This window comes from Corythoichthys intestinalis, chromosome 2 (genome assembly GCF_030265065.1).
Source record: "Corythoichthys intestinalis isolate RoL2023-P3 chromosome 2, ASM3026506v1, whole genome shotgun sequence".
Classification (NCBI taxonomy): Eukaryota; Metazoa; Chordata; class Actinopteri; order Syngnathiformes; family Syngnathidae; genus Corythoichthys; species Corythoichthys intestinalis.
In genome coordinates this window covers 10,686,346-10,710,513 of record NC_080396.1, presented here as the reverse complement: position 1 = coordinate 10,710,513, position 24,168 = coordinate 10,686,346, and the positions used below count along the sequence as shown (strand labels likewise).

The window sequence follows — 24,168 nt, the reverse complement described above, 5'->3', positions numbered from 1 at the left end:
GCAGACTTTTTTCTATCCAAGTTAGCCAATTGTTCTTTTGTTGTACACAGATCCTCATTTAAAAAAAAATTATATCGTTTGAGGCTCAGCTCAGGTTTTAATTTTTCATGTTCCTTATCCGATTACTCGATTATTCGAACAAACTAGTCCATCGATTAATCAACTACTAAAATATTCCATAGCTGCAACCCTATAATAAAGCAAATGTGACACACAGAGCGGCTTACTAAAATTTGCTTAAATATATTGTTCTACGTAAAGGACGTCAGCCAAGGTCGGCCCCCCACATTTTTACCACACCAAATCTGGCCCCCTTTGCAAAAAGTTTGGACACCCCTGCCTTACAACTAGGCATGTGCCAGTATGAGATTTTGGCGGTATGATAACCTTAAGCAAAAATACCGCGGTTTCACGGTATTACAATTATAGCTCTAAAATGTGCTACTTGTTTCCATTGAACAGATTTTTTTTTTTTCCCACAACAGATTTGTAAATTGGAACATCAACATGAATATAATGTTAAAATAAATACATAACAAAAAAACAAATAACTGAAATATTTTAAACAAAATTGAAACAAATAGAAAAAAATCTTATACACTTAACCCACAGCTACAGCTCAAGTTGCTCAACATTAGAACAACAACCCTTGGTAATATAGAACTGGACTTAAACAATACAGTATAGGATCAAATTGATTTTATGTAAAACACATACCACTACTACTATTAATATTAATTAGTTGAATATTAATTAGGGGTGCACGATATCCATTTTTTGAAACCGATATCGATAACTTCCTGCTCCTCAAGGCCGATACTGATACGTTAACCGATAATAATATTTATATTTTTAAATGTATATTCACCTTTCGAACACCTATACTGTAAGTCAAAAATAATAGTGGTGGATTCAGCATAGATTTGCCTTTGACCTAACCAGAATTTTCATGATGACGTGAACATTATTATGATGAACTAAAACAAAGACAAGAAGTATTTACCTAAAATAAAGTGCCCATATTTATTTTTTCAAATAAACATAATTTGAGTCAATCACAATCAATTAGTCAATGTCATTGAAGATGTGTTCCCTGAACAATGAGCACTGAACTAAAACATAAACCCTACAGGTATTGTGTTTTGTCATCAGATAAAAACATTTGAGGCAACAGGAGAGGAGACTTTTGTGGTCTTGGCCTATAAAACGACTTTCTCAACCAGGCAATTATAGGACAGCAAGCCTATCAATAACCAATAGGCCTATCAATAACTTACTAACTTATAACTAACACTGTAAAATGCAAAAATTTGCTAATTGCCATAGTGAGGTTTATAACTCAGTGATGGAAAAATACGGCCTCTAGAACAGTAACAAAGCTTTGTATAATGGCAAAACAGGAGTGGAAAAAAACGCACACATCCCAATCCACCGACACAGTGGCAAAAACATTATACAGTATATTATTGGGCCGATAAATAATGTTATTGGATTTATTGGGATGACGTCATAATTCCTATTAATAGACCGATAATTATTGAACCGATAATTATCGTGCACGTCTAATATTAATGGAGAGCGAGAGTATAAGAGACAGAGTGCGTGTGTATGACTCGTATCTTTATTTACCCATTATACACACACACACACACCCTCTCTCAACACAGAAAGTCGACAGAAAGAAAAACACCACAGGCTGTATTATGAAAAGGTTATTTTGAACTGATGTTTACAATAGCGGAAGACTTTACAAAAGTAGCCTAATGGTAGAGGAAACTAGTTAGTCATCTTGGCACGCTAACTAGCCACGTTATCCGCCTCATTAACATGCTTACGTTAGAGAATTTGTGAAACCATCGCTAGACACACTAAACATGCTGGAGTGAACTCTCGTAGCTGGTGGGCAGGGCTGGCCCAGCCTATAGGCAGACTATGCAGCTGCTTAAGGCCCCTGACCACTAGGGGGGCCCCAATCTGGCAATTGTTTAATTCATATTCTATTTTGTTTACTACAGTTTGCTTTATTTGACTTTTGTGAGTTTTGATACTTGATTACAAGCTTTAAAAAAAAAAATAAAAGTTCTTCCTTAACTTTTCTTTCCTCTTTTAGAAAAAGGTTTGGCGCTATCTACTCTAAGTACTGACAATCATTTGGGGTGAGAAGTTTGAAGTATGCAGTGCAACGAAATCTCATTAATATACAAAATATGGACGTATGGGTTGGATTGCATGTATGGGTTTCACAGTACACTGTGACGAAATGGTGGGCCAAAAATATGGGCCCCTTTGCATTATTTTGCCTAGGGCCCCCAAATGGCCTGGGCTGGCCCTGCTGGTGGGAAACGTTCATGACAGCGTTTACGTACCTTAAATATTGTATAAAGTAATGGATGATGGTCACGTAAATGTAAAATGTTGGAGGTGTTACTTCCCCTGGCAACCACCCTCAGAAAGCATGTTGTTTGTCCTTCCTCCTCTAAGCCGTGGCCGTCTGTTTCTTTTCAGTAGCGCAAGTACTACCATACTAGCGACTTTGTCTTTTTTGTGGGGGGAAAAGCTCAGGTGTAGTGTCACCGACAGACACAGGAAAGAGCAACAACCGCAGGGGAAGGGTGAGCGCTGCTGCTCCAAGCCACGTATTTCTCGCTGCATTTTTGGGACATAAAAAATAGCTAATACCGTACTACGGTATGACTGAAAATTTTAGTGGTTTTGAAACCGTGACGTTTTCATACCACGGTAAACCATGAAACTGGTAACCGGCACATGCCTACTTAGAACATAGGAAGTTACCGTCATTTGTGTTAATAGGTAATGCTTTATTTGACAGCGGCATCCTAAGACTGTCATAAGACCGTCATAATTACAACATGACACTGTCATTGGCAATTTTTGTCACTAACTCCATTTACGTCCAGCTCAGGTTTTTTACACCCATTCAAAAGTGAGATCATTTGCCAGATGACACTAAATGACCTGTGTCATAAGCATTCATTCATGCTCATGACAGTGTCATGTCATAATTATGACAGTCTTATGATGCCGCTGTCAAATAAAGTGCTACGGGTTAATATCTTTGGGTGTAATTATCCCATAAAACAGTGAGGATAGTTCCTGCTTATAGTCTGATGCGGCTTATTTTTCAACAAATGCCATTTTTGTGTCAAATTTGGTGGGTGCCGGCTTATAGTGAAGTGCGCCTTATTGTCCGAAAATTACGGTACATAGCTCATTAAAGGAATCTGTTACGTGCCAAAGATGGCTCGCGAAAGGCGTAACATAAAATAAGCCACACAACTGTACAAGTGGACACAAATTTATTTACACAATAATCAAACTCGCAATGAATATGTACAAAATGCCGAGGAAGCGTGACTTCAGGGTAAGCCCAGGCCAAAGCAACAAACAAAAGGAGCTACACTTAAACCCCACCCGCTAACTAAACCCTGGTCATGTAAAAGGAACAAAGAGAGACAGCGTCTAACCTAACTGCCTACTCTATACAAAACAGGAGAAAACGGGTTGAACAGAAATGGCGACTTACCCTTACTTGCTTCAGTGCTCTTATTTACAGTGGTGAACAAAAACGATCCAATAACGAATAAACACAAAAGACCTCACCGAAAAAGCGGGAGTGTATCAAACTAGCGATCAAAATGCAAACGAGCGTGAATGGCGAGCAAACAGCTAGCGAGGAGGAACGCGACAGAATGCTGCCAAATTGCGACCTCCTAGAACGTTGACAGCGGCAGGTTTATGAAGCTTGGCGCCTTTTTCTTGGCCAATCAGCAGCGGCGACGTCGTCAGTCCGTCCTGCGTCGATCAGCTTCCGTCACCGTGGGAGGGGAAGCAGCCAGCTGGTGGAGGCGACGATCAGCTGACTGGAAGAATCTCAGAAAATTAACCATTAAACGGCCAGGGGCCGTCACAGAATCAAATTGGTTTACTTTTAATATACCGTATTGGCCTGAATATAAGACGGTGTTTTTTGCATTGAAATAAGACTGAAAAAGTGGGGGTCGTCTTAAATTCGCGGTCTAGACATTATACCCATTCACGACGCTAGATGGCTCCAGATATCATTGAAGCGATGTTCTGTCATGATAGATCTCAGCTACTCTCAAGTTTAACCAGTTTGCATTATTTTATTGCAGTTTTTCCTTATTCAGATTTGTTTCAAGCCTACAGTTAGACTTCACTTTGATGGTTAATGCAGTTATTGCAATTTTGTTGTTTTATCACAATAGATTGGTTTATTTACATTTCAAAAACCAGAAGCCATTCATTTACGAATGTGATTGCACTTTAGTTTACATATTTAAATGTTCAGATATTAAGATTTGAATGAGGCAAAATAACATACTTTTTCGCTCAAATATTTTGTTATAATCATTTGTTTCAGATCTACTGTAATTATTTTCTGTATAGAAATTAATTTGGTGTTCAAAAAGTCTTTTTTCAAACTTGAGTCTTGAAAAAGACGGGGTCGTCTTATAATCAGGGCCGTCGTATATTCAGGCCAATACGGTAATTCATTTGGCCAACTTAAAATGAAAAAGACAATGTTCAAGAGATGTGTACTACAACCCGTCAACCCCTAGCAAAAGGTATGGAATCACCAGTGTCGGACAAGCACTCACTCAGACATTTTATCATGTAGAACAAACTCTGATAAAAAGCTTGAAAAAAATAATGAATTGGTTCAAAAGTGCAACTCTTTGGCATTCAGAAACACTAGAAGAAATGAATAAAAAAATATTGTGGTGGTCAGTAAATGTTAATTTTATAGAGCAAGTGCAGGGAAATATATATGGAATTACTTCATTCTGAAGAAAAAAATATGGAATCATGAGAAACAAACAAAGGAATAACAATCAAAACACATCTCTAGTATTTAGTAGCACCACCTCTGGCTTTTATGACAGCTTGCAGTCTCTGAGGCATGGACCTGATGAGTATACTTCATCATTTTGGGGGCAACTCTCTTTCATTGCAGTTGCCATATCATCCTGGCAGGTCGGAGCCTTGCTGTGGACCATTTTTTTCAATTTCCACCACAGGTTTTCAATAGGGTTGAGATCTGGGCTATTTGCAGGCCATGACATTGACTGGATGAGTCTTTCTCCAAGCAATGCTTTAACAGTTTTAGCTCTGTGGCATGATGCATTGTCATCTTGAAAAATTACAAACATATTTTCAATTGAAGGGATAAGAAAGCTGTCTGAAATTTCAGTGTAAACCTGTGCATTTATTGAAGATTTAACCTTAGCCATCTACCCAGTGCCTTTGCCTGGCATGCAGCCCCATATCATTAAGGACTGGGGGAATTTTGATGGCTTCTTCAGGCATTCATCTTTGTAAATCTCACTGGAACAGTGCAGATTCTTGACTCTTGAAACCTTGTCCAATGCAGATTCTTGACTCTTGACAAGGTGATGATGCTGGAACTTTTGTGTGGTGCTGTTCCAGTGAGATTTACAAAGATGACTGCTTGAAGAAGTCATCAAATTCCCTCAGTCCTTGATGATGAGTTGATGAAGACTACTCATCAAGTCCATGCCTCAGATACTGCAAGCTGTCACAAAAGCCAGAGGTGGTGCTACTAAATACTAGAGATCTGTTTTGATTGTTATTTCTTTGTTCCTCATGATTCCGTATTTTTTTCCTCAGAATGGAGTGATTCCATATATATTTCCCTTCACTTGCTCTATAAAATTAACATTTACCGACCACCACAATGTTTTTTTTTAATTCATTTCTTTTAGTGTTTCTGAATGCTAAAGAGCTGTACTTTTGAACTAATTCATTAATTTTTCAAGCTTTTTATCTGAGTTTGTTCTACATATTAAATTGTCTCACTGAGTGCTCGTCCAAGACTGGTGACTCCATACTTTTTGCTAGGCGTTGTATGTTATATGTGTGAGTTCTGTTTAAACCACAGCTGTTCAGACAGTAAGGCCACTCAAGATTCCTATTCTTAGTGTCTAAGTACACTGTAAAAAATTTCAGTGTAAAATAACGGTAAAGAGCTGGCAGCAGGGTTGCCATTTATATACTGTTATTTTACATTCTTGGTAATGTAAAAATGTTTCACAGTAATAGTCCGTTATCCAGAAAAACTGTTGATTGCTGTATTTATAGAAAATACAATAAAAGTCTGTCAGCAGGATTGCCATTACCAGACTGTTATTTTACAGTCTTGGTAATATAAAAATGTTTCACAGTAATAGTCCGTAATCCAGAAAAACGGTTGATTCCTGTATTTATAGAAAATACAGTAAAAGTCCATCAGCAGGATTGCCATTACCAGACTTATTTTACTGTCTTGGTAATGTAAAAATATTTAACAGTAGTAGTCTAATCCAGGAAAAACTGTACATTCCTGTATTACCAGAAGTCACAGTAAAGAGCAGGCAACTGAGGAGCTGCAGTGCGCTGCGTTTTTAACGATATACTGTGTTTTAACGGTATTTGGGAAAATGACTTTACAGCCTATGACTGCATATATTTCCATCTAGTACAGAAAAAAATGCTGATGTCAGGTGCGAAACAGAACAGGTTTTATTTCATGGTGTTGGCAGGCAGTGAAAACGGACAGGAACTAGAGCGATGGTGGTCGGGTCGTGTAGGTCAGGCTGAGCAGGCTGGAGATCTGCCGTAATCGGGTCAAGCAGGACAGGTTGAGCTCAATGGAGTGCTGGCATAGTCTGGTCAAGCAGGACAGGCTGAGCAAGTTGATTGGGCTGGAACTCTGGCGTAGTCGGGTCAGGCAGGACAGGCTGGGTCAGAAGTGGTGATCGGTCAAGGACAAATCCCAAATTACCCCTAAACAATATACCACAATTGTCCAAACATTTCCACCGGTGAGTCAAGCCATGTGCTAATGGCCGCTGCTGGCACATTTCATCTTTTAATTCTGCTGCTTACCGGCTGCCTCTCAGCTTATCTTTCGCCAACGTCTCCAGCTCCACAGGACTGCAAGTGTCAATAGCCAAACCAGGCTGCCATCTTCCTTTCTTGCTTTTATAGCTCTGTGTTGCTCATGGGTTGATTGGCCAATCTCTTCCAGCTGTGCATCGTTTCCATAGTGCTTGCATGCCGGTGATTTTCCAGTTCACGCCCTGGTTGTCTGCTCAATGTTTTTTTTTTTTAATGTTTATCAGGGTTTGACTTTACAATGCGTGAAAAATCATTGTCCATAATACTCCCATTCTTCGCATGTTCTTCAATATGAAGAAGTAAGAGTTTGTAAAAAGAAAAAAAAAATTGAAGCAAAAAAGCACCTGTCTAATTTACTCCAAATGTAAACATTGGTCTCATGTGTGATGTGGGGACAAAGTTTGTCGCAGCCAGTGACGTCTCCACTGTAATTCACCGCCAAACCACTAGATTGGTGTGGCTTTGTCTTGGTGTGGTTTTGGGGGACTCTTGTCGAATTCCTTTATTTTCCACTGGTCATTGACAGCAATGGCAATGGAGATGAAACGTGTGCGTTAGCAGCTGCAGCTGATTAATATTAAACAACAAATGTTGTCACTACAAATGTTAAAGCGTAGGCGACACAGAAGTCATTTGCGAATGTTTGAAAATGATGTTGTTGTGCTGAACCGGAAACAATGTTCTGAGCGGACCAATCACAGTCCTTCGACGTTCACGTCAAGCGCGTTGACGTGATGTGTAGTCAGGACTTTTTGGAGGTGCACGTCAGGTGTAGGGTCATAATCAGGTCTGCGTTAATGGCGTAGGTCCGCCGTCGCCGCTACACAGAAGCATACTGTAAATCAGCCTTCAGGGTGATGGAATACAACAATTTTTGGAGAAGGGCCAGTTTAGATTAGAGTGGGGATACAACAAGAAACATATAACATATGAGTAGAATAGAATGGAGGCGACGTCAGATAATATAATAATATAGCCTATAGGCCAACAAAACATCCAGTCTGGTGTTTGCGTCGATGTGATTGTGTTTTAGTCTGAGGCTCAACTCCCATACATCATCCGCTACAGCTAACGCTAATGCATTTATTTATTATTTGCAACGTCAAAATTTAAAACTACTAACAATCAAAAAATAAATATAATAAATTTATTAAATAAATAATAATATAAATAGAGAAATAATTAAAAATACATTTTGTCATATTGTAACTCCACTGTTGGATACATATGAGACACTCGGATTTTGCCTTTTTAACCGCTCACTTCTTCTTTTGCAAAACAATAGAAAACTGCCCTCTACTGGCACTCCAGAGGAATTAACATCAATATTATACTGGACTGTCTCAGAAAATTAGAATACACAATATTCTAATTTTTTGAGACAGTCCTGTGTATATATACAGGACTGTCTCAGGAAATTAGAATACACAATATTCTAATTTCCTGAGACAGTCAGGAAATTAGAATATTGTGTATTCTAATTTCCTGAGACAGTCAGGAAATTAGAATATTGTGTATTCTAATTTCCTGAGACAGTCCTGTATATATACACAGGACTGTCTCAAAAAATTAGAATATTGTGTATTCTAATTTTCTGAGACAGTCCAGTATATCGCTGTCCAGCAATCCTCAGAACTTTAGTTGAGTAAGACTTAATTAACTCACCGTTTATAAATTGGTACACATAAATCCCAATATAAGTTGAAGTACAAGCACTGAGGAGCAGCAAATGTCATCTAAAGTCACCCTCTGAAGATTCTCCAACATTCAAATTATGGCTAATTATGTCCTCCAGGATTTGATGGCAAATTATTTGTGGTGTCTAGTTATTTTAATTTAAATTGGCAAAAAACACAGTCTATATTGCCACAATGTAAAAGATGTCAGATTTCTGACCATGCTCCAAATTCCCAGTCAAAACTCAGTTTCCAAAAAATACGGTAGTGTCATGTAATTGAAACATTAACATACCGTTTACAGCATTTGTCTTGTTGCTTTAATGCTGGTAACCCACAATGCATTGCTAACTACAGTAATAAACTGTTTAACACAAAAACGGTATTTTAGTTTTCAAAATTGGCCGTAAATTTACAGCAATTTTTTACAGTGTAGCTATACAGGGCAGTTTTGTTTTTTGTTTTTTTAATATATATATATGTATATATATACACAGTACATGGAGTTTTTGGATCGAAACAAGGTAAGTACCGTATTTTTCGGACTATAAGTTGCAGTTGTTGTCATAGTTCGGCTGGGGGTGTGACTTATACTCTGGAGCGACTTATGTGTGAAATTATTACCACATTGTTATATAATTTCACATGTTATTTTGGTGTTTTGGAGTGACACTGATGGTTTGGTAAACTTGTTAGCATGTTCTTAATGCTAAAGTTATCTGAATAACTCTTAATAGCCCTGCTACGTTAACATACCGCCCACGTTCGCATTTCGTTGTTCATACATCATTTAACATTATCGTACTGTACACTTATTCAGCATGTTGTTCTCTATTCTATTTTTATTTTAAATTGCCTTTAAAGATGACATATCTGTTCTATGTGATGGATTTTATCAAGTAAATTTCCCTCCAAAATGGGACGAATACTCCAGTGCGACTTATACATGTTTTTTTCCTCTTCGTTGGGCATTTTATGGCTGGTGCGACTTATACTCAGGTGCGACTTATAGTCCGAAAAATACGGTACACGTTTTGCGGTTTAAAATTTTATTATTATTTTTTTTAATGCACTCTTGCTCAAAATTTTTCTTCCTCCAGAAAATTGACATTTTAAGATTTCCAAAGATGAATCACACGTGCATATCGTACAATTTGAAGTTTGGACAAATTGGGGGTCTCAGAGCAGAACTTCAAGTCACCTAAGTGTTTTCAGCCATATAATGATATAATGGCACATTTAATGACACTTTTATATATTTAATTCGAATTTGAATTAATTAATGACACATTAAAGTATTTATTTAAAGATGTATTTAGATATTTTCATTCTGCCCCTTAATTAACAAAAATGGGTATTAGATAAATAAAAGTGAAATTAAATTTGTCATTAAAATCGTAGTCCATTTAATTTAAAAAAAAAAAAAAAAAAAAAGCAGACACTATTTTTTCATCTTGTGATTTTGACAAAGATCAGATCATATTTGGATTTTATGCAGAAATGTGATAAATTCCAAAAGGTTCAGTTACTTTTTTATACCACTGTATATCTACAGTGGGGCAAAATAATGCAATTAATGGTGAAATCAGTGTTTTTACATTAAATGAACTGGTATTTTAATGAATGTAATGACACATTTAATGACTCTCTTACTTTTTTTTTTCTTTCTAATTTTAATTAATTAATAACACATTAAAGTATTTCTTTAAAGATGTATTTATGTACTTCATTCTGCCCCATTTGGTCCTCCATATAGTTGGTAGACATAAAGAAGACAACCCAATGTAGCGCATAACAAAGATGAGTTTTACACTAATGTACTACAGGAAATGGTTCTAAAATCATTTTTTTGACACAAAACCATCGAAAAAAATTTGACTGAAAAGGTTCAATAATGACAGGAGATGTGAAAATCTCCAAACTGGAAATATCGTCACAACCAGAACGAGCTCCAGATTTTGGCGTTCTGCAAATGTGCTACCCATAGGTTTTCTTTTCTGTCGTTGCCATGTGACCCTTCTGTATTTTGTCCAGTGAGCCTATAGCACAGAGCTAGGCACAATTTTGGTTGTGATGTCACGGCCAGACTCGCCCCAAAAATGTAGGCGTTCCCTGATCAAGTCTTTTGAATGGCATAACCACGAACAGGTAAAAAGACAGTGAAAATTGAGTGAATTGTTTTGTAGATGGAAATTTACATAAGTTCAGTCATGTTTTGAAGTGCTCTGTACCTTTAAAGCAGTTACATCATTGTTGATCTGTTTCCTTGGTTTCAGTGCTTTCAATGCTAATATGCCAAAGTAACTGTGCAATCAATGAAAAATACTGCATTTTATTTATAGCTGATCAGGTTCATCTATCACCATAAATGGCTGCTAGTAAGTTAACACAAAAAAAACACAATCACGCTTGCATTTATGCTTAAGGACAATTTAGAAGCCAAGAAGCGTGTTTTGGGAATGTGCACGAAACTTGAGTATATTTCGTCAGTATTTTAGCTTGCTGCTCATCCTTGCGCTAATTGTTGCCATAACGTGGACACTTCTCTTATAAATGCTTACATACGTACCTATGGATTCATTTTAAAGGTGCGATAAAACATTGACCATGTCAAAAAATGATTGCTCTAATGTAAGTTTACATGGAGAAAACCATTTTGGCACTCAAATCTGGCTGTTTTTATTTACCATTTCATAGTTATTCCACCCAAAACAATGCATCAGGTAATGCTCACTTTTTTCAGCAATTCTTGTTGTGACATCACAATAAGAATTGATGAGAATTTCTCGAGTTCCAGTGTTCTGCTAGCTAATTCATGCTGACAGAATGACAGTACAGTCACATGGCAACAAGAGAATAGAAAGCCTATATATACAGTGCCTTGCAAAAGTATTCGGCCCCCTTGAATCTTGCAACCTTTCGCCACATTTCAGGCTTCAAACATAAAGATATGAAATTTAATTTTTTTGTCAAGAATCAACAACAAGTGGGACACAATCGTGAAGTGGAACAACATTTATTGGATAATTTAAACTTTTTTAACAAATAAAAAACTGAAAAGTGGGGCGTGCAATATTATTCGGCCCCTTTACTTTCAGTGCAGCAAACTCACTCCAGAAGTTCAGTGAGGATCTCTGAATGATCCAATGTTGTCCTAAATGACCGATGATGATAAATAGAATCCAGCTGTGTGTAATCAAGTCTCCGTATAAATGCACCTGCTCTGTGATAGTCTCAGGGTTCTGTTTAAAGTGCAAAGAGCATTATGAAAACCAAGGAACACACCAGTCAGGTCCGAGATACTGTTGTGGAGAAGTTTAAAGCCGGATTTGGATACAAAAAGATTTCCCAAGCTTTAAACATCTCAAGGAGCACTGTGCAAGCCATCATATTGAAATGGAACTGCAAGTCTACCAAGACCCGGCCGTCCTTCCAAACTTTCTTCTCAAACAAGGAGAAAACTGATCAGAGATGCAGCCAAGAGGCCCATGATCACTCTGGATGAACTGCAGAGATCTACAGCTGAGGTGGGAGAGTCTGTCCATAGGACAACAATCAGTCGTACACTGCACAAATCTGGCCTTTATGGAAGAGTGGCAAGAAGAAAGCCATTTCTCAAAGATATCCATAAAAAGTCTTGTTTAAAGTTTGCCACAAGCCACCTGGGAGACACACCAAACATGTGGAAGAAGGTGCTCTGGTCAGATGAAACCAAAATTGAATTTTTTGGCCACAATGCAAAACGATATGTTTGGCGTAAAAGCAACACAGCTCATCACCCTGAACACACCATCCCCACTGTCAAACATGGTGGTGGCAGCATCATGGTTTGGGCCTGCTTTTCTTCAGCAGGGACAGGGAAGATGGTTAAAATTGACAGGAAGATGGATGCAGCCAAATACAGGAACATTCTGGAAGAAAACCTGTTGGTATCTGCACAAGACCTGAGACTGGGACGGAGATTTATCTTCCAACAGGACAATGATCCAAAACATTAAGCCAAATCTACAATGGAATGGTTCAAAAATAAACGTATCCAGGTGTTAGAATGGCCAAGTCAAAGTCCAGACCTGAATCCAATCGAGAATCTGTGGAAAGAGCTGAAGACTGCTGTTCACAAACACTCTCCATCCGACCTCACTGAGCTCGAGCTGTTTTGCAAGGAAGAATGGGCAAGAATGTCAGTCTCTTGATGTGCAAAACTGATAGAAACATACCCCAAGCGACTTGCAGCTGTAATTGGAGCAAAAGGTGGCGCTACAAAGTATTAACGCAAGGGGGCCGAATAATATTGCACGCCCCACTTTTCAGTTTTTTATTTGTTAAAAAAGTTTAAATTATCCAATAAATTTTGTTCCACTTCACGATTGTGTCCCACTTGTTGTTGATTCTTGACAAAAAATTAAAATTTTATATCTTTATGTTTGAAGCCTGAAATGTGGCAAAAGGTTGCAAGGTTCAAGGGGGCCGAATACTTTTGCAAGGCACTGTAGATATTCAGTGGTATAAAAAAGTAACTGAACATTTTGGAATTTATCACATTTCTGCATAAAATCCCCGTCAAATGTGATCTGATCTTTGTCAAAATCACACAGATGAAAAAATACTTTCTGCTTTAACTAAAGCTACCCAAAGATTAATAGGTTTTCATATTTTAATGAGGATAGCATGCAAATAATGACAGAAGTGGGAAAAATAAGTAAGTAAACCCTCTGCCTAAGGAGACTTTAAGAGCAATTGAAACCAATTTTTACCAAACATTTTAAGTCAGGTGTGTACCCAATCACCGATTAATGGTTTAAAGCTGCCCTACCCACTATAAAACACTCACCTGGTCAGAATTGTCTTGATGAGAAGCATTATCTGATGTGCATCATGGCTTGGTCAAACAAGCTGTCTGTCTATAAAGCTGGGAAAGGATATAAAACTATCTCTGAAAGTCTGGATTTTCATCAATCGACAATAAGAGAAGTTGTCTTCAAATGGAGAGAGTTTAGCACTGTTGCGTTTCTCCCAAGGAGTGGCCGTCCACCAAAGATGAGGCCAAGAGTTCAGCGCAAAATACTCAGAGGTAAAAAAGAACCCAAGCGTGTCTGCTAAAGACTTACAGATATCAGTGGCACGGTCCAATACCTCTGTGCACACTTCAAATATATGTAAAACTATGGCCAAGAATGGTGTTCATGGGATGACTCCACAGAGAAAGCCACTTCTGTCTATAAAAACATTGTTGCTCGTTTAATGTTCGCAAAAAGACACTTGGACACCCCACAGAAGTTTTGGCAAAATATTTTTTGGACTGATGAAACCAAAGTTGAATTGTTTGGGAGTAACACACAAGGTCATGTGTGGACGAAAAATGGAACAGCTCACCAACATCAACACCTCATCCCCACCGTGAAGCATATTGGAGGGAGCATCATGATTTGCGGCTGTTTTGCTGCCTCAGGGCCTGGAAAACTTGCAATCATTCATTAAAGAATAAATTCAAAAGTTTATTAAGATGTTTTGCAGGAAAACCTGGGGCTGTCTGTCTGATAGTTGAAGCTAAAAAGAGCTGCAACAAGACAATGATCCAAAACATAGAAGTAAATCAACTTCAGAATGGTTTCAGAAGAAAAAAAATACACGTTCTGGAGTGGCCAAGTCAAAGTCCAGACTTGAACCCCATTGAGAGGCTCTGGCATGACCTAAAGACAGCGATTCATTCCAGACATCCCAGGAATCTGACTGAACTACAGCAGTTTTGTAGAGAAAAATGGGCCAAGATTAGTCCTGATCGATGTGCCAGACTGATATGCAGCTACAGAAAGCATCTGGTTGAAGTTACTGCTGCCAAAGGTGGGACCACAAAATATTAAATTTTATGGTTCACTTACTTAATTTGCCCCCTTCTGTCATTGTTTGCATACTATCCTTATAAAAATATGAAAACCTATAAATGTTTGGGTTGTTTTAGTTAAATCAGACACTGTTTTGTCATCTGTGTGATTTTGACAAAGATCAGATCACATTTGATGATGATTTTAATGCAGTAATGTCAGAAATTCCAAAATTTTCAGATACTTTTTCATACCAATGTATATAGTTTGCTAGCAGTCTAGACTGCAAAACTCTACAGCTCATTTGGTTGTGACTTCATTTTCTCTTTGGATATTTGTTTTGTGGGTGGGGCCAAGGCATCTGAGAAAGGAAGTTTAATTAGAATGGAATTTCATTTTTATGCTGCGTTCAGATTCCCGGCATTTTATCGTCGCGCTGCGGCCACCTCCAAATGCTGTTTTGTGTCCCCACCGATCGTAACGTCACTAAAAATTGCCGTCCGGATAACCCCAAACAACTTCTCGATATTTTTTCCTCTTATATTACTCTAAAAGTAGTTCTGTGGTGATACAGACCTTATGTCGCCAAAGTGAAACCTAACAATCTCTGGTTCACTTAATGTAAAAATAAGTAAAAAAATGACTTTAGTCTTGTAATATTACAATTTTAATCCTGTAACCTTTCGCGGAAAGATCATTTCAACCATCTTCTCTGCCTATCTGGTCAAACTCGTGTCATCGTGTCGGCTGTCTGTTGCGCTTCAGCGCGTGATTAAATTGACTATGTGTGAGCCGGTAAAAACGAAGCTCTTTTTTTACATGGATTTGTGTCCAAAATACTGTCTACTATCATTTAAAGTCATGTGCTATAGTACTTCATAAAACATTTATTATATTCATTGTGATATTGCAAAAGACTACATCATTTTACATACCGTATTTTTTGGATTATAAATCGCACCTGAGTTTAAGTCGCACCAGCCCAAAAATGCGCAATGAAGAGGAAAAAAAAACATACAAGTCGCACCGGAGTATAAGTCGCATTTTTGGGGGAAATTTACTTGATAAAATCCAACACGTAGAACAGATATGTCATCTTAAAAGGCAATTTAAAATAAAAATACAATAGAGAACAAATGCTGATTAAGTGTACAGTATGATAATGTTACATGATGCATGAACAACGAAATGCGAACGTGGGCGGTATGTTAACGTAACATACAATGGGGCAAATAAGTATTTTGTCAACCACTAATTTTGCAAGTTTTCCCACTTGAAAATATTAGAGTGGCCTGTAATTGTCAACATGGGTAAACCTCAACCATGAGAGACAGAATGTGGAGAAAAAAAAAACAGAAAATCACATTGTTTGATTTTTAAAGAATTTATTTGCAAATCATGATGGAAAATAAGTATTTGGTCAATACCAAACGTTCATCTCAATACTTTGTTATGTACCCTTTGTTGGCAATAACAGAGGCCAAACGCTTTCTGTAACTCTTCACATGCTTATCAAACACTGTTGCTGGTATTTTGTCCCATTCCTCCATGCGGATCTCCTCTAGAGCAAAGATGTTTTGGATCTGTCGTTGGGCAACACGGACTTTCAATTCCCTCCACTGATTTTCTATGGGGTTGAGATCTGGAGACTGGCTAGGCCACTCCAGGACCTTGATATGCTTCTTACAAAGCCACTCCTTTGTTGCCCTGGCTGTGTGTTTGGAATTATTGTCATGCTGAAAGACCCAGCCACGTCTCATCTTCTATGCCTTTGCTGATGGAAGGAGATTTTCACTCAAAATCTCTCGATAAATTGCCTTATTCATTCTTTCCTTTACACAGATCAGTTCTCCTGGCCCCAAAGCATGATGTTTCCTCCCCCATGCTTCACAGTGGGTTTGGTGTTCTTCGGATGCAATTCAGTATTCTTTCTCCTCCAAACACGAGAAGCTGTGTTTCTACCAAAAAGTTCTATTTTGGTTTCATCTGACCAGAAAACATTCTCCCAGTCCTCTTCTGGATCATCCAAATGCTCTCCAGCGAACCGCAGACGGGCCTGGATGTGGTCTTGTATGTCTTCCATTTTCTAATAATTTCAGTTGAATAATTTGAAAAAGTTGAGTAATAAGTACAGTTGATTTTTTTACACCAAGCGTTTTACCTATTGCAGATTCAGTCTTCCCAGCCTGGTGCAGGTCTACAATTTTGTCTCTGGTGTCCTTCGACAGCTCTTTGGTCTTGGCCATAGTGGAGTTTGGAGTGTGACTGACTGAGCTTGTGGACAGGTGTCTTTCATACCCATAATGAGTTAAAACAGGTGCCATTAATACAGGTAACGAGTGGAGCCTCGTTATACCTCGTTAGAAGAAGTTAGACCTCTTTGACAGCCAGAAATCTTGCTTGTTTGTAGGTGACCAAATACTTATTTTCCACTCTAATTTGGAACTAAATTCTTTAAAAATCAAACAATGTGATTGTCAGTTTTTTTCCCCACATTCTGTCTATCATGGTTGAGGTTTACCCATGTTGACAATTACAGGCCTCTCTAATTTTTTCATGTAGGAGAACTTACGCAATTGGTGGTTGACTAAATACTTATTTGCCCCACTGTAGCTATTAAGAGTTATTCAGATAACTATAGCATAAAGAACATGCTAAATAGTTCACCAAACCATTAGTGTCACTCCAAAACACCAAAATAACATGTAAAATGATATAATAATGTGTTAATAATTTTACACATAAGTCGCTCCAGAGTATAAGTCGCATCCCCAGCCAAACTATGAAAAAAACTGTGACTTATAGTCAGAAAAATACGGTATCTATTGTTTTCAGTTGGGCTTTAGAATGAAAACATATCCTGTCTGAAGCCAATAAGTGTTCTCTTCTGGTTACAAATAAACTTTAATAACATTTTTGGACATGGCCTAAATCACGTCAATGATTTTCTTTTGTCCGACATTGAAAAATTTAGCGTGTGTGGGCTCTCAGGAGGGCTGCAGGCCTGTGTTTGGTCAGCTCTCTTCAAACACATGACCACATAAGGACACGCAGCGTTGGCTCAGTAGTGTAAACACATGCGTACGAAAAGCTCCTTTGACACCTACCACATATAGTCCTAAACACGTGAATAAATGTTATCTCTTTTGCGCTAAACATTGATTTTGCTCCCTGCGAGGAATTTGCTGTCATTGCTGTCTTGTTACCATTTATTTCAAACCAGGGTGTTTGGATCAGTAATGAAAAAATACATAGGTCTGCAGCAGAAATTGCAAACAGATCAGGGATCTGTTAAATAGTTGTAAACATCCACACGGGTCAGTTTCACAAGCTTTTTCTGTCCAGCAGTGGATAGTCAGAACATCCGTTTACTTGACGCATTTTTGAAGATGTGAACATTCATAAAACAGTCATCAATGAAAACATTCAACTTATCTACAGGCATGAAAGTGCGAGGAAAGAGGAAATGAATTCAACATGGGATCACACTCGTTTGAAGCCATTCCTGGATATTTCTACTATCTCATATTCAAGAGCTTGACTCTTGATGTGATGATGTAATCGTCACGCAATCGAAGCAGTGGGAGGTCAAGCGGCTAAAAGCAATGTTTGACCTTTGCGAACTTTGCTGAATTCCCTTAAGGATGCTGATGAATTTACCTGGAGGTTATTATCAGAATGGAAAATATTTCTTCTTGATCTAACATTAAATAACACATGCATCTGGTTTGAACCACACTTAATTGTTTCCAGTGTTCTTAATGATCCACAACTGAAATGTTTGTTCTTTGTTTTTCAGCATGACAGACTGTCAAGGTAAATATTTTTCCGACATTTACAAAATTATGTTGTTAACCCTGATTGTAGCCACTCATCAAAAGTACTTTCTGTAGGCGACAAAATTTCGTCTTGCCAAAATTTGACCTTTATGTCTTCATTAAATGATAAATCTTTTTTTCAGTGAAACAAATATATTTTTGTACATCCAACATTATTTGGGAGGGTCTTAGCTTTCATATGAGCCATTTCTGAAACCAATTGAAAAATTAAACGTCAGGTTATTAGCAATTGTTTCTACAAAATTGATAAGCGACAAGACTTTTGTCAGGGACTGTATACAGTACTAATTTAAAACATTACTCCCTCAAAGGAATGTCGCATGCATTTGAAATTAACTACCAAAGTTGCTTGTGCTAAACACTCACTGAAGTAGCATTGCCTAATTGTGATCTGCTTCTTACAGATTTGACTCCAGTGGCGAGAATGTGCCTGACAGACTGGGCATCACCAGTTCCTACACTCGGAGGGAGACCAGGCTAGGTTCTTTCAACAAGCAGGACCAAGACACCACAAGCAAAGATTATAAGAAAGTAAAACTTAATGATATATGGAGCTCTCAAAGTTGTGTTACTTGATACTTCTAAGATTTAAATACAATGTAAAAAAAAAACAAAAACTGAAGTCTTTGTTATGGTTTGTATTTAACAAATGGTTCATATATGTTATATAACTTCTCTATTAGATGTATGGAGAGGCACTACAGGAGAATGAACGTCTCAAATCCAGGTTGCAGGACAGCAAACAAGAACTTGTCAATATTCGTTCCCAACTAGATAAACTGGCTCACGTGAGTGAAAATCTTTTAAGTGAGAAAACCCTGTAAATGACCTTCATGTGAAGTATGGCTGTACTGTACATCGTATTTAAAGTGGCACTAAACTGTTATTTTTTCACATTATTTTTTATAAGATTGGATGCCATTTTACCTGTTTGAATGACAATTTGCTTTGAAATGGCCAAGAATGTTATTCAAGGGAAGGTACTTGCATAATAAGGCACGGTGTGAGGTGACATCAAATTCGAAACCTGCTGTTGGCAGAACGAATTAACTTGCAAACACGATTGCAATCAAATAAAACACAGGGCACACTCTTATTTCAACCTATCATATGCATGAAAAAGTTCAAAATATTGGAAAATGACTTTACTGTCTCTTTAAGTATGCAAACCACACGTCTCTTAGACCTCTGATAATGCAGAAAATAATGTTTAAAGGTACTGTACAGAATTTTTCATGTTAATTTTAAATACTTTTCAGCTCCATACACTGTCCACAGAGATCTGACATTTTAATTGAAACTGCCCAGGAAAGCCCTTTTTATTCACTCAATAGAGAATGTTTGGGTCGAACACTCTTTCACAAACACGCGTCTGTCCACGTCCACGCGCAGCCCCCGCCTGCAGCAGTGCTGTTTTATCAGGACCCCGCCTCGTCTCTGCTTGGAAAAAAACAGTTAATCAATTATAGTTACATTTTTTTCACCTTCCTGGTGCTGATTAATGGGTCAAACTCTTGTTGCTTTATGTTTACTGTTAGCAAGTCTTAAGGGGGTTAGAAAATTGTTTTTGCTGAGCAAAAACTAGGCGGAGGCTGGGTCAAACAGCACTGCTGCCATAGGGACTTGCATTTCTACAATGTTTTTTGATGGATACATACATTCACCGGCCACTTTATTAGGTACACCATGCTTGTAACGGATTGGACCCCCTTTTGCCTTCAGAACTTCCACAGTTCTTCGTGGCATAGATTCAACCAGGTGCTGGAAGCATTACTCAGAGAGTTTGGTCCATATTGACATGATGGCATCACACAGATGGTGATTTGAGTGATTTGAACGTGGCATGGTTGTTGGTGTCAGAAGGGCTGGTCTGAGTATTTCAGAAACTGCTGATCTACTGGGATTTTCACGCACAACTATCTCTAGGGTTTACAGAGAATGGTCCGAAAAAGAAAAAATATCCAGTGAGCGGAAGTTCTGTGGGCGGAAATGCCTTGTTGATGCCAGAGGTCAGAGGAGAATGGCCAGACTGGTTTGAGCTGATAGAAAGGCAACAGAGACTCAAATAACCACCCGTTACAACCAAGGTAGGCAGAAGAGCATCTCTGAACGCACAGTACCGTCGAACTTTGAGGCAGATGGGCTACAGCAGCAAAAGACCACGCCGGGTGCCACTCCTTTCAGCTAAGAACAGGAAACTGAAGCCTATCGATATTGGACAATAGAAGATTGGAAAAACGTTGCCTGGTCTGATGAGTCTCAATTTCTGCTGCGACATTCGGATGGTTTCAGAATTTGGCGTCAACAACATGAAAGCATGGATCCATCCTGCCTTGTATCAACGGTTCAGGCTGGTGGTTGTGGAGTAATGGTGTGGGGAATATTTTCTTGGCACTCTTTGGGCCTCTTGATACCAATTTAGCATTGTCGGAACGCCACAGCCTACCTGAGTATTGTTGCTCACCATCTCCATCCCTTTATGACCACAATGTACCCAACTTCTGATGGCTACTTTCAGCAGGATAATGCGCCATGTCATAAAGCTGGAATCATCTCAGACTGGTTTCTTGAACATGAAAATGAGTTCACTGTACTCAAATGGCCTCCACAGTCACCAGATCTCAATCCAATAGAGCATCTTTGGGATGTGGTGGAACGGGAGATTGGCATCATGGATGTGCAGCCAACAAATCTGCACCAACTGTGTGATGCCATCATGTCAATATGCACCAAACTCTCTGAGGAATGCTTCCAGCACCTTGTTGAAACTATGCCACGAAGAATTGAGGCAGTTCTGAAGGCAAAAGGGGGTCCAACCCGTTACTAGCATGGTGTACCTAATAAAGTGGCAGAAGAGTGTGTGTATATATATATATATATATATATATATATATATATACATATAAATGGTATTTAATCACTTCATATGTAATAATTATAAGTTTTAAACATGTTACTGTCCCGCCGAATTATTTTCTAACAAGAATAACGCAGAAAAATGTTTGACTTTATTAAATGCATCTTTGAGTGAGTTGCTCACTTACACACAATGAATTTCCACAGCAAACTGTTTAACAAGTTAAACGATGATTGACGCATGCGACGCTTTCATGTTAGCTTCTCTCGCAAGATCAAACATCAAGGTCTAGCAATCATTGTTAACTTTAATAAGCAACTCCAGTTTTTTTTTTTTTTTTTTAATGAAAAAAAATCCGCAATGGACTGAGGGCACGAAGTTTGAAGCGCGAAGTAGCGAGGATCACTGTATTTCGCCTACTGCAGGATTGATTGGCTTTTATTTATGATTTTCTCTGCTGTTACAATGAAATTGTGTCCCTCCATTTTATTTGCATATGATTAATCTCTTGTTTATCCCTTTAATCATTGTTTCCTTGACTTAAATCAATGGTGTCCAAACTTCCTCAAATGGCCAAATACAGAATTTTTTTGTGAAGTATTATAAGTATGGAAGGGTCAGTTTGGCATTTTTGATCTTTACTTTGTTCAATACACTAAAAGCAACGTACAGTATATTAATTAGTAGGTACTGCATGCATTGTACTTTTTTCTCCCCTCTCATCCATCATGTGATAATGAAGTAACACTCTTATTTTTAGAGTCAAGAAAGACTAGAAGAGAAATCGACTATGCTTGAATCAGAGAAAAAGGTATGTCTTTGTTGATACTTCATGTATTTTATTTAGGGTTGCCAACCGTCCCTTCAAACGGAAACGTCCCGTATTCAAAAGAAGCATACCGTATTGAGCTTAAGAGGGATGGGCTTTGAAACTTGAAAATATGATAGTGTAAGTATATAATGTAAGATATATTGAACCAAATAATTGTATTGGCATGGTGCTTTTTGAGATTATGCAGGCAAACGTATTCCCTGCCTCTCCTACTTTAGTAAAGTAAATACATTAACATTTCTACCATTTAAGCAAGCCGACTTTTGTTAGGCAAATTAGGCTAATTTAATCTACTGAATTTACATATTGATCAGACTAGTGTTTTTGTGTTTTATGTTAAAATGTGTGTCGTTTTGAACATAAGTGTACATACTATATGTGTGTTACAGCTTTACAAATTGTCAAAAGTGAAAGAACTAAAAAGCTTCAAAAACCACAACTGCCTTGTTTGCTGTCTGTCGTCAAGATGAGCAACTTCACGTTTAATGAGGACGGAACACGTCATATTCATAGAGTAAAATAGAAAATAAGATATGTCGAGGAACAATAAGGTACTGGTCACGCAACTAGAAAAACAAAAAAACAAAAAACAACTGAAAACTCAGGCGTCGTAAAGTTGGAATCACGTAAATCCACCCAGGGACTACCTGTATATCAAACTCCCATGTGATGCATTAAAACTTGTCAGACCATAATGAGTTTCAGATTCCTATTCTCTGTGTCTAAGCAGCTGAACAGGACAGGTTAAATTAAAAAAAAAAAAAATAAAAAATGTCTTTATCGTTTTAATTTGATAGAATTTTTTTTATACTTTCGTATGTGCACATTAGACATTGGAGGGCACTCATGCTCTTGGGACGGGACCTTGGACGATAAGACAAAAGTACAGAAAGGCTAATATACAAAAACAGTTTAGAGCAGGGGTGTCCAAACTTTTTGCAAGGAGGGACAGATTTGGTGTGGTAAAAATGTGGAGGGCCGACCTTGGCTGACATCCTTTACGTAGAACAATATATTTAGGGAAATGTTAGCAAGCCATTCTGTGTGTCACATTTGCTTTATTTATTTATTTTTTTTTTTTTTTGTGCTGAAATGATGAATCGATTAACTCCAGTATTTGATTAAAGAAAAAAGATTCAAATTAAATTTTGCTGCTTCGAGTATTCGTTTAATTAAAGTGATACACTGCCCTCTAGTCTGCCTCATTTCACATGGATGAATCTGGCTGCTCCATGAATCCAGCTGCTCCATGTTAAAACCAACATAAGCCAAGTTTTTGTTTGAGCTTTTTTTTTAATTTTTTAAATTTTTTTTAATGCATTCGTAATTTAGTGTATTGGTAGATTTAGCAGGTTTTTTTTGTGGGAATATGTGTCTGAACCATTTGTCAAGAGCATTGTAAAAAAAAAAAAAAAAAAAAAAAAAAAACAATAATATTTTATAGCATTTAAGCTAGCAGACATTTGCTATGTAAGTTAGCCATTGTTCTTTTGTCAATCCTTAATTTTTTATACCGTTTGAGGCTCAGCTCAGGTATTTTAATTTTTCATGTTCCTTATCCGATTACTCGATTATTCTAACTAACTAGTTCATCGATTAATCGACTACTAAAATAATGAATAGCTGCAGCCCTAATTTTTTAAATTAATAATTTCAACAATCTCGCAACAAGCCTTTGTGGCGTTTTCTTTTGACTCTCGAGCTCTTGCGAAATACTGCTGTTATATGTAATGCAATAATGTAATAACGCTGCTGTAAAATTAATCTAGCTTCAAGTTGCTTCAATTTCTCACTTCTTCCCTGTAATCTTTTCGTACATGTCAGCGTGTCTTGTTTGGTAATATCGCCTCTGTTAATATCGGCTAACATTGAACTATTTAAAAACAGTGCACTGTCTCTTTGCAAATGAGGCAGACACAGCTGTTGCGTATTTTAGTGAAGAAATAGTCCAATTTCCACCTATTCCTGAAGCGTCGGCCGTCGCAGTCAACAGTTTTTGTTGATTGTCGCCATTTTAGAAAATTGGGAATAAAGGATCACACGGGGTAATGTTGCTTAGAGTGCTGCTGCCTTTTATTGGGTAAATGAGGAGCAGCATTTAGTGTGTAAGCTACTTCATATGCTGGTAGCAGTACTGCTGACCAATATATTAAGTCTATGCGGGCCAGATGTTAATGATTATTATGACAGAGGCTGGGGGCCG

General features: G+C 37.9%; 1 protein-coding gene across 2 annotated transcripts in view; it reads left to right on the top strand.

Annotated features, from left to right (window-relative positions):
* The window catches only part of LOC130908665 (protein phosphatase 1 regulatory subunit 12B-like), a 92,249-nt gene that overhangs the window by 45,348 nt on the left and 22,733 nt on the right, over window positions 1-24,168 (top strand). For both annotated transcript variants that reach the window (XM_057824351.1, XM_057824344.1), the window contains exons 6-9: window positions 18,237-18,253; window positions 18,681-18,807; window positions 18,960-19,064; window positions 21,894-21,944. In XM_057824351.1, coding sequence (XP_057680334.1) covers window positions 18,237-18,253; window positions 18,681-18,807; window positions 18,960-19,064; window positions 21,894-21,944 — 300 coding nt within the window. The remainder of the gene's footprint in view (window positions 1-18,236; window positions 18,254-18,680; window positions 18,808-18,959; window positions 19,065-21,893; window positions 21,945-24,168) is intronic.